This window comes from Lepisosteus platostomus, chromosome 24 (genome assembly GCF_059453375.1).
Source record: "Lepisosteus platostomus isolate fLepPlt1 chromosome 24, fLepPlt1.hap1, whole genome shotgun sequence".
NCBI classification, from domain to species: Eukaryota; Metazoa; Chordata; class Actinopteri; order Semionotiformes; family Lepisosteidae; genus Lepisosteus; species Lepisosteus platostomus.
The window spans coordinates 12,409,173-12,421,511 of NC_142634.1; the positions used below are offsets into that span (position 1 = coordinate 12,409,173).

At 35.1% G+C, this 12,339-nt stretch overlaps 1 protein-coding gene across 1 annotated transcript in view; it reads left to right on the forward strand.

Moving 5' to 3' along the window:
* The first annotated feature begins 10,062 nt into the window (after positions 1-10,062).
* LOC148641684 (transmembrane protein 132D-like) overlaps positions 10,063-12,339 on the forward strand; it is a 71,290-nt gene continuing 69,013 nt past the window's right edge. Inside the window, exon 1 of the mRNA XM_088618154.1 lies at positions 10,063-10,775. Coding sequence (XP_088474280.1) covers positions 10,697-10,775 — 79 coding nt within the window. The 5' untranslated portion in view covers positions 10,063-10,696. The remainder of the gene's footprint in view (positions 10,776-12,339) is intronic.

The following is a 12,339-nucleotide window of genomic DNA, read 5'->3' on the forward strand; positions in this document are numbered from 1 at the left end:
AAGTGCAAACTATTCCACAGATCTTTGAAATTGCAAAAATATAATTAACACTTCTTCATTTATTCTCGGCCCAGTAGCTTGCTCATAGATACCTTTACCCATATTTATGGATACCTAGATTTGAAGAAAAGAGTGCTGAGACATTGTCAGCACACAGGGGAAATCATTCATGAAACCTTTACTTTAATAATGAGACAGTTTAATTCTAAGTGAAATTATTGTATTCATTTATTATAGAATAGGGCGGTTATCTTCAGCTCTGGATTTCAAGGCAGAGATGGCACCTTCAAAGCAGTAATATTCACAGTAGGTTCCTTAAATTTGCTGTTGACATAACCCTTCAATCGCCTGTAATTAGACCCTTGAGTGAGATGTTAAGAGTCTATTTTTCTTTCAAAGGAATACATAAATATTTCAAGACCTATAATGCACACTAATAGCAAAAGGAGAAAATTCACTACCTCGCCCTCAATTAAACTGCACAGAAGGTAGCCAGAGAACAAGTTGTCTTCAGGTGGCATAGTATGCAGTCATCTATCTCGTTCTTTCAGAGTTCGAACTCTGTCAGACAAGAAAACATTTTTGTGCAGGACTGATATTACGAGTAATGACAAATAATAGCTATAATCGCTAACAGCTGTGCATTTAATATGAAACCTGCTTACTTCAGGTCTTGCAATAGACCCTGCATAACCTGATCATTGTGTTGATACAGTATGACTCGGAGATGTGTTCAAAGCCTGATATAAGAGAAGATATAAATATGGGTCATGGATGAAATGTTTATGTGAAGACTGATTCAGAGGTTATATTAAACTTGAAATGCAAGGGTTCTGAAGAATAAACATTGTCCTTTTCATTATATTTCCCCTACTGTCCATTGTATTTACAATAAAATTCTAGCTGATTCAGTTAGAATCAAATAATCTGCAGACGTCTATACCACACAATGATTATGATGCATATATGTGATGTAAGTGGAGTGGATACCTACGGAACAGCTCAAGATTCAATTTATGGTTCACACAGAGAAGTGCCAAGTGTGTTGTTCTGGAAAGACATTTACTCCAAAATTACAGAGAAAGTGCCATTTTTCTTTGTTATAAAAATGACCTTCTTCAATTACCTGAAACATTAACAAACTGGTGTGTCTTTGGAAACAAATACGATTTTGAACTTATCAAGGTTAAGCACAAATGCATAGCAAACACCACACAGTCCCTCCTCTGAGCAGTCGTCTTAGCCTAGACTACCATTGTATCAGTGCATTACAAATGTACCTAGAAAATCGGTGTCATGGATTTTATCTCACTTTACCATTTACATCCATCAGTTTTAATTGAGCATTTATTTTAAATGAAGTTAAATGGATCAAGCTCTTATTTTAATATATGCATACTGATTGATCTTAGGAATTATTATTTTTTTACTTCAGCTTCGCTTGCCCATATAATACGGACAGAGGCCATGTTGATCTAAATGTTTCTGTATTAATCAAAAATATACACCTACACAACTAAAATGCCATATCTAAAAGATCACCTCTTGGTAAACTTTCTTTTATTTTTATTCTTTCATAGAAACAAAACAATAAATGACCATGTACACAGAATGACAAGACTGCCTCTGGCTCCTAGGAATAGGAAAAAGAAATGGAGTTGTACATGCTGAAATAATACCTGGTGATCTAAAACCACAATAGAGAGCTCCAAAGGGGTCATATATAACCTTTAATCTTCAGTTTCCAGCAATATTATTACAGGGCCAGAGAATCTGAGGTGAAGAAATCGTTTTTGGTTTTTATATTTCCTATAATGTAAGACATATTTAGGCTTTCTTTTAACATTACTATGAACTCATTGGTCTTTCAATTACTGTTTAAAAGGACTAACACAATCAAGTCTCACTGAACTGGCATAACTGCATAGTATTATCAATATTCCTTTTCATTATCCATTTTAATTTGTCTTGTAAACTATCTGTAATAATTGCTTGCAGTAATATGATCAGCATGCTTCACTAGCTGAATTTAAGGAATGTGTATGACTCAGTCTTTCCAAATTCTACTTTAAGGCCGTAGATTTCTTTTCCCCACTAGTGTCTATTTTATGGCTACAGTCTGCTTGAGATAATTAAGCAGGGCTTGTACTGATTCTGTTGGTGATTGGACGTCTGGGAGATCCATTGTAAATTGAATGTTTGGACTAAGAGAGGCCACAATCAGCAGGGAGATCTCTGGCATTCCATCTCTGGGGAGAAACGGAGGCAAAAGCCGATTTAAGGCAGGAAGTGCAACTCCAGATGTGAAATAATCACAGTAAAAATGTTTTGAAACATGTTTCCGCTCTTCATACAGTGTCAAAGGGAAATAACACATTTGATTTAGTAAACCGTGTAACCCGTTTGGATTAACTGCTTAATGACTTTGCTGTACTCCTGTAGACTGAAGCTATCCTTGTAATAGGACTTTTCTGTGACAGTTCAGACATGGAAATGGGTCAAGCAGTTCTGTGGACAAATTAGATCGAAAATCCAAATGGAAGACTGCTAAAATATCTGTTGGCCTGGATTCCCTCATCTCTTTATCTGGGACCAAGGTGTTTGGTTTCTTTCAGTATTGTAAGCGAAACATACTTTCATACTTTTCATGTGGTTAATTAAACTTTAAATTACCAGTGTGACATAGGAGGTGCCATCTTATTAAGTAAGGGTGCTAGCAGAGGTTTCTGCGCTAGATTTCATTAGTTTGGTCTTGCTTAATTTGGGCTGTGTTACCTAATTTTTCCTACGTATGCTGTTAATTTAAGTGGTCAAGTAATTTCTCAATCCTCCCTCTGCTTGGTGAGTACCACACTTGAATGGTTTGTCAACTCCAAAATAAAAAAGGGGTTTAGGATCCTTCAGGACCAAACATACTAGGAAAACACAAGGAATGATGAAGGCCATACAAAGCATACTGTATATATAATTTCTAAACCACAAAGATTGTGGCACGTCTTGCCCATCAATGCTCTTTCTTTTAAATGCGCAAACTTGGTTCTTTTTTACTTGTTCTGAAAGACCAAAGCTTCTAGACTGACAATGTATTTTAGCATGATGTCTCTGCCTGTCAAGCAGAGGAATGATATACATTGAAAACGCATTCCTCCCTGCCCACTATCTTCATCTATCATGCAGCTATGGATGCAATTCACATAATAAAAGATCCCTGTTCTGGCTTCTTCGGTATCCATCAATGCCACCATTATTTTCTTACAGTTCCATGTTTTCATAACCTGAGGCATAGCTTGAATATAATCTTTTCAGATTTTTCCTACTGGGTAGGACTTAACATCAGCAGACCGGCCTACGTAGAAACCAATAAATTTTATATTGCATTTATAAATGCTACACTTCAGCAATATATCCTTATGGTGTATGAAAATGTCACTGCATGAAAATGAAAATCACAACATATGGAATTTATCAATCTATCTACCATAGCTGTAATCTTTGTATATTCTGCATAACTATATGACTATACAAGACCTTCCAGAAAAAAAAATGAATTTACAGCCAAATAATCCAAAATATAAATGTCATTGTTTGCTATTAGTTTATATAAAATAATAGTATATATGCATATGAATATAGTATATGTTTTTAATCTTGAAATTAAATTTAGAATTTATCTATATGTACTGTATATGAATATATACTGTATAATTTATCTTCTCTTTTCCTCCTTTCAGAAAGCAATTGCTCATTGCCAATTGCCAAAACATACAAAATGACCATAAGCCATGTCAATAATAAAAGCTATTATCAGGGGATATTTGAAACAGTTGAAGCAATTCAGACATTTTTTTATTTGAAAACTTAATTTCAATGTTTAATGATAAGTGGTCTCCACATTTTTGCCAGGCAATGAGATGTAGATCTTTTTTTCCCCTTTAAGTACAGTTAGATTTTAGCTGTGTCAGGAAAGTTATTCAGCTCCTTTCAAAAGGTTAAACTTTAAAAGCCACATTTGAACAGAGCTATGCATTCATGCAGCATGTAAGCTGGAATAGCACCTCATGATAGCTTTCTATACTTTGTTATATTACGGGGTAAAAATAAGGTCAAGATCGGCACTAAGTTCTGTGGACAAATTTCATCGGGGAGAAAGACTGCTGAGGTCTTAAGTTGTTAGTGGACCAACCTGTAAATCTGGATTCAGCTTGTCCCTTATATAAAATCCCCTGCAAATTCTCTGTTACACATGATCCAGATGGCACAGTCCTTGCTGCCATGACAATAATCTGTCATTTAAATGTTGAAACATCTTTACTGATTTGACAAGAAAATTGTCTGTACTATTAACAGGACTTTAAAGAAAGTAAATTGAAAGTCGGTGGTATTTCAATTACCACTGCTGGCAAGCAGTCCTGTAGGATAGTACAGTCATATTCCACTGAACAAATACATCGGTGAAAATACTTTTGTTTGGAAATGCTTGCTAATTACCTGTTCTAATTAATTTTACCTACCTCTTTGTGCAGCAGTGTACAGTAGATCTCAATTATTTTCTCTTCAAAATGTTATGCCATTGAAAGACAAGATTTGCACATTGACCTGAGAATTGTGATGACTTCACTTCCTGTTTAGAACACTAGTATAATTGTTTTCTACTCAGATTAACCAGCATTACTTATTTATGTATTTATGTTATTTAGTTAATATGGTATATTTTATTGTTTTACAGACCTCAGGGGGACACATACTGTGGCTGTGCTTAAACAACTAATAAATAATTAACCACATCAGTAGAAACAAAAAACTGAGATTTGTTCAAATAAAAACAAACCCTTGAAGGTTTTGAAGCATTAATTCTGTTGTATTCTGTAAACATTGTACTTTAAGGTCAGACTATAAACCACTGTGACAGTTTTCTGTAAGCAATTTAAAGCAAGTAAACAGACTTCACTGGGCTCAGTCTGGGTCATAAAACAGTTTACAGTTCCATTTCTTTTAAGCATAAAGTATTCTTTTATATGAACTTCCTTGGAAAAGAATGGGTTTTGTCATTTGACATTAAAATTCACTGACGATATCGGAAAAGAAATGTGATTTGTTAGGTAGGATAATTCAAAGCATATTTTTCTATAACACTACTCATTAGGCACATGTCTTGCAAGGCCAGACTTACAGTACATCACATAATGAAATCAGCACAGGCTTGCGACAATTCATTGCAACTCAGCTGCTAATCACAGCCAAGGGCAGAACAAAACTCATGTGACAGATTCTGGATTTTATTGCACTAAGTTGTGTGAAATCAAATTCAGTGTCCCCACTGAAATCCCAGTTAGTTCCATGAAATCAGAAGAAGTAAAGGATTATTCAAACTGCATTTAAAACATCTTTGCAAATAATAACATTAACATTGATGATGATGGTGAAAATAATAATAATAATAATAATAATAATAATAATAATAATAATAATAATAATAACAATAATAATAATAATAGAAATATAAATATTTCTATTGAAATATACTAAGAAGAGGTTTTATGGTGATTTATTATGTATGTCTGTCCAGTAAGTGTCAACAGTAAATTAAAAAATACATAATTTCTAATGAAAGATTTTTTGGCAAAGAGCTAAAATATATCAATATAGAATTATTAAATTATTCCTGCACTGTTTTATGTATATACCATATATTAGACACTATACTGTATTTTGATTATGTAGTCTCACATCATGTCACCCAGAGGTCAATAAGATGTCAGTTTGTCCACTGCCAGAGTGCTACAGCACATGATATCTGTGGCTCCATTTTGTAGAAAATAACACATGAGGAAATGAGATAAGTATTATTCAATGTGCCATGTTGCAGGAAGATCACACAAAACATTACACATTACTGTTCCCTGGAAAAATGCTATTCTGCATATAAACCATCAAGCTGCTGCTGCAGCAGAAAAAGCTGTGCTTTTAGCAGTGCTACTGGAAGGTTGTTATAAACATTCACATGTTGTCATATGTCAGACTGCTGGGAGGTAGAACAGAGTGGCATATATCCATACCCCTAAAGCCACAGTACACTGGCTCCTTGTAAGCTTATCACAAAGCTGCAGTGTTAGGTGTTCTTCATTATAGCCAATGGCAAATTCACCACATTTTCTTCCTTCATAAAGTGACACAGCTGTACATATCACATTTGCAGAAAAAGCCTTTCTGTTTTATGGTAATATAAAGTGGTTTTCGGGTACCACAAAGTGAAACTTGATTTCTGTGTGAGTGAAAGCCATATAATAGCATTTTCTCTTGAAACCACAATCTGCGAAAGGCAAGACCTTAAAGACTAAGGTCTATTAAAATTTTAGAATAACATTAAAACCTACATCATCCTGTATCCCTTATGTTCAAAGCTACATACAGAAGAGCATAGTAAAGTATATCCACAGACACAGTGGTAAAGGGGATTGGATATATTTACAGTTGAAAGGTATGAAGGCCTATGAGGTCTCATTTCATGACCTGAAGCATATAGATGAGAAGTTCAAAGTAAACTGCATGTCTGTAGATTTGCAGATATGCATTGTTTGATTGTGATACAATAAGCCTCTTGACAAGCAATGTATCTAATTTATAGATATAATAGAAAGAATCCAACTCTCGTTTCATGGCAAAAAGTTCAGCCCCTTACTAGTGAGACCTGAACAACCTGCCATAAAAGTAAACCTTACAATTGAATTAGAATTTGTTAAGAGAGCAATATCACATCAATGGGCAACCATTGTTAACTCCATCAAGACCTCAATTGTATTATGAAAAATGCCAAGGTAGGAATTTACAGAATTCCTTAATGGAATACAGAAAAAATTGAAATAATAGAAAACAGGATAAAACAGAAATAATACAGAAATACAGCAGAAATAATAGAAAACATACTGTAAATCAATTCGGCAGCATGCTTTGTAATATCTTGCCTTTAGTAGACATCTTATGGAGACTTTTTAGAAAGTAAATTAGAAATACTGTTTGGTTGTAGCCTAAAATGAACTTGTGACTTACCTTGAAGCTTAAAAAGCTCAATTGTACAAATCTATTTTAAATATCTTGATTGAACGATCACATTACACTTGCACAATAATTTGACACCAAAACAATGTGGAGAGTACAGATGTGATGAAGACAGGAGAGGAAAGGTTTCTTGTTGTAGCTGTCATTCATTAATAGCTCAGGTGGGTAGCTGCGTCAGCATGCGTAGGCTGCAAAGGAACAAGTTATGACACCTGAAGAAGGCTCCACGGCTGAAACGTTGTGTTCTCTTTCTTCTTTTTTCAGCATGGAATAAACCTATAACTTATTCATTAATAGATGTTCGTTATGAAAAGCAGGTGTCATTCTGGGTAGCAGACTGCACAAACAAAAGTTTGTACTTGCTCTTTATTTGTTGGCTATGACAGTGTTTGCACTTGTCAAAACATGCAAGATGCATTGTTTACACAACAGTTCTTCCTGCTGTGCATTGATTAACCGTTGGCTTTGATAAATATGGTGAAATTCTTTTATGTCACACTATGCTGTTCTGAATGTCTGTGCTCAAGACATTGTTAAACTTGTTTTTCTTTTTAGTTTTCCAGCATGTATATTTAGAAAAAACAATAATCACCTGTTACATTCAGTATTGGATAAGTAAAATGACCTACAAGAAAACGTTTTGACACATCTTCCTGGAATCCCTTTGGAGATCGATCCTGAACGTTTTTATACAGTATATGTGCATAAATGTTGAAACAATGTTTTTCTTCTTTTTTTTAATTACTAATTTTGTTTTAGGTCTGTGGTTAATGTGATTTGATAACATATTGCTAAATTTCTTGTATCTGTTGAGCTCTTTTACAACTACTATCTGTATATCCAAGCCAGACTGAATTGTAAAGTGAACAAAGGGACATATGTGACCACTAGGAGGCATTGCCTTTCCATTCACACTTAGGCAATATTTTTTATTTATTTAATGGCTTATATTTATTTTTTTTAATTTCTGGGATTTTAGAAAGTTACAAAGTGAAAGTGAAAAATAATTGTATGAGGTAACGACGTATGACAAAGATATGTGAAAACTTACATTGTTGCCTGTTTAACAGCATACTGTTATCATTCTGCATTTGCTATTTTACAAAATCAAAGCAAATATACTGTCTCTGAATTAAACTAAGAACTTAATATGAAAAGTTGTTTCTTGAATCTGTATATCAGAGGGTCTGGTAAACAATTTCACTCTGCAGTGTGAAAGTATCATAAAAAGTTCTGAAGGCACTAAGTTAAATACATTTTACTGTCAATAAGTTATTTATTTGCTTTTGAACTGAATTGATTTGTGTGACCCTACCTGTTCGCTTTGGTTGAATTAATAGACACCCCCTGCTGGTTTAACACAGGGTATAAGTATAACACTTGGAAAATCATGTTTTTTTAAGAAACAGAGCGAAGCACGATCAGGAGGCTGCCCATGTTTTTTATAATTACTACTTTTTTCAGTGTAACTTTTTTAGAAGTTGGGAAAATGAAGTGCAGTCATGCCGTGCGAGTTTACCATGTTTACTGTGAAAAGGAGAAATTTCACTCACAGACAGAATGATATGTGACAGATCCATACTCGCATATAAGGAAAAATACTAATTCACTATTATATTTAGTTTAGCATAGAAAACTCTAATAAAATCAGCATCTGGACTTCACGCCCCAGATTTCAAGAGGCTGAAGTTTTGCCCTTGATTATGCAACTCAATGTCTGTAACACTTAGTGTTTCACAGTCAGAACTTTGTGCTCTTTGTTGGTTTACTGTTTCATGAGCTATTGCACAGGACCACAGCAATTAGTTCGCTTACGGATCAGCTGTAGGCTTTCTACAGTGTCCTTTTGGTGTGTGTAAAATCTGAATATGCTTCACGTGTGCAGAGAAACAACAGGCAAGTAACTTTTACATCACTCAGTTGTGACCTGAGGTGATTCGTAATACTGTATCTCATCAGACGTAAAGCATACCCATTACTGTGTAATGCACTTGCTGTTCTCAGCTATTTACTTGCACTCAAATGTACTTGTATTATAACACACTGTTATAACAAACAACTGTAGTTTTACAGTTAACATGGGAGTTCATTGTTAAATGTAGCCAGAGAGCTCATAAACTTGTCAATACTCTAAAGCAATTTCAGCTTGCCATTGTCTTCTGATCATTAACAAATGAATAGAGCTGTTAATTTCGGGAGCTCGTTTTTCATTGCTGGCGAAGCTCAGCCATTTCTTTAAATAATGAAGAAATAAAAAATGATGACGTTTTTATGCATTAGACCATTTCCCCCCACCAAAATATGAACACGATATTGAGTTATTATTACTATTACTACAAAACTAATTATTATCCTAAGATGATATATAGGGGTATACTTTTTCAATAATATGAGGACGTTCATGTTGTGGTGATTAAATGTAATACAAGGCAGCACATCCATGTAACTGGCCGATTAGATCAGCTGTAATTGGCGTTGACTTTTGTGACTGTTCTGTGCTCATTTACTGCACACCTTGTTTGTGCAAAATACATTAATTCCTGCTGCAGAGCAGATCGTGAAAAACAAATGTTAGGACAGTGGTTTGTCACAAAAAAAAAACTTTTATTTTTTTTGCCATTAACAGATGTTATTACAATGTCTCTGTACGTTCGCTTGGAATTTGTAGTCTGCAATACAAAAGACGAAATCGTTGATTTTTATCTTCATTACTCGGAATAAACCACAACTGGAGAAATGTTACGATTGGTGAACGGTGTCTTAATTATGTGCTTGTATGAGTATTTGGGTCGTTTTCCTTTGCTTTTGGGTGGATTTTAACTGTTTTTTTTTTTCAGTCGAACATCTGTTAAAGCTATGGTAGTTGTTGGCATCATCCTTTCAGCCTTTGGTGCGTCTCATTCGCTGACAGACTTTATCCTCTGCGCAAGTAAACGGGACGGTCTCTTGATCGGATCTCAGCTCTTTGGGCACTGTTCGTGGATCTTGTGCAAAAGAGACGACAAGTGGTACTAAAGGTAGACAGTCATAGACAAACATCACAGAGTGAAAATTAGAAGCTGCCCACTTGGAATTTTGAAAGTTGAACAGTGTCGTTTGAAGTGGGTGGACAACTGCCGTGGCTTTGTGCTACGATGTGCATTTTTCTATAAACGACTTTTATTCTTGGTGGAATGTACCCGCCGCAATGGATGTGAATGAAACCACGTATTAACAGTAATGCAAGTTGGAAAAGAAAATTAAATCAAGCACACTTTTGTTTTGCATTGCAAGAAAGTTACATGAAGAAGTTTCTTTGGCTCATATGTTTTATACGTATTTACCTGATTTGAAATAGCGCTTGTGCAGATCTAGCGCACTTTTAAATGATGTATTCCATGGTTAGAGCTGTAGGGACGAAGGGACAGTGTGTTGATAGGCGCGGAAGCACAAGCACTGAAACCTTCCTGATTTGCTTTGCAAAAGTTATTTTAAAGTGCACCCTTTTTGCCGCTGGCTGGCATGGCAACAATGAAGAAAGTCTATAAATTCGCATCGATTCTACACCCTTAAGTTCCCTGAATTTATAGGTTGCTGCTAACATACGTAATCAAACAGGGATCTTCTATGGAATAAGTTTGAAGCCAGTCGGGTTGCCAAAATGTGCTTTTTCACGCACTTGTGGAGGATGCTGCAGATATATACAGCGACGATTCTCACAATTGTTACCGTTTCCCAGGGTAAGTTTTACCGTAGGCATTTATTATTATGGATAATGATATTATCATTCTGAAGCTGAAAAGCCTTTTCACAAATAACTGCGAGTACGCGTGTGTGTGTTACATTCAGAATGACAGCACTATTCTCAAGACATTTGAAGCATAGATTGTACTGTACTCAGATGTTAAAGGCTGTATTCTGCAGTATTGTATTTCTGTAGTCCGATAGAAAGTCACTACTGTGTTCTATACAATATAGACCTCCACAATCCGTCAAAAAGTAATAACTATAAATGTTCTTGGCCAATCTTACTAAATACGCTATACAAATATGCAGTTTAATCTTTCGTACTGGGCGTGTTGGTTTTCTTTTCAGGTTAATACACATTTTCATGATTTGATCGGGACATTCATGGGACATTAAAAAAAGTTAGATTTGTACTTCTGTAAAAATATACACCCAAATAAACTAGGTTAATTTGTACTGAAGGTGTTATAATTTTACGTTTTCGGTATTAATAACCCCGACTTTCTAGTACCCGTACCTGTAACAGGATGTAAATCCCGAAATTAAAAGCAAATACACAGCGACGATTCTGTCTTATGTCTAAACTTATACTCGACATAAAATAACTGTGCAGTACTTCATTATTAATGTACGGTTACAAAATTTTCCTTTGGGAGCATAAAAAGCTCTTTGCACTATCCCGTGCCTGCATAATACATGTCAAAGTCCAAACAGTTTTTTGCATTTCTACAGTAGCTATAAATCCGTGAAGTGTTCAAGACTGATACATTGAAAATGTTACTGTAATTACTACTTAATATAATATAACAATGTCTCAAACTTCCGCACTTTGTGCATTTATGCTAACGGTTATATTACAATCCATGAAGTGTGCAAACAGAATGTATTGTAAACATTACTTACGGGCTACTTCACGTGATGCCATTTAACATAGAAACAAACGTTTCCACTTCAAAGTTACTTTAAAGAAGTAGCATCACACTTGCACATTACATTGCTGCATTAATACAAACACGTCGGTCTTTTCAGCATCAATTAGACATTTGCAAGCAAACCTGCAAAAAAAACAAGAGATGGAAATTTAGCCTGCCTGTCAGCTGCTGAAACCTGCCAAGTCTTTATTGGTGTTCAGTTTAAGAGAGGCTGCCCCAGTGTCAGTATAAACCATGGAGCGCATTAGCGGCTTGTAAAAGGCACTGCTCAGCAGTAGTTTAACAGCAGCCTTATTTCTGCACAAAAGGACTGTCAGTCAAGTCCCAGGGAATGTCAATATCCTAATGAATGTAAGCGTTGATTTACATATTATATTTGTTTCTGGATCCCAAAGGACTGTGAAGATTGATTCCTGTATTGATCTTTTTTTTTTCCTGTTTAGAAATGAACTTGTGGACTCATGGAAATGCATCATAGCTGCTGTGCCTTTGATTTAACTGCAGTTACTTGTGTCTAATTCTAATTTTTATTTTCTTATTCCGGTAGAGCCTATGTAATTAGGCTACATACAGAAACAGAACCACCTCTTTCATAAACAGCTACTGTAATTGCAATGAGTTTGAA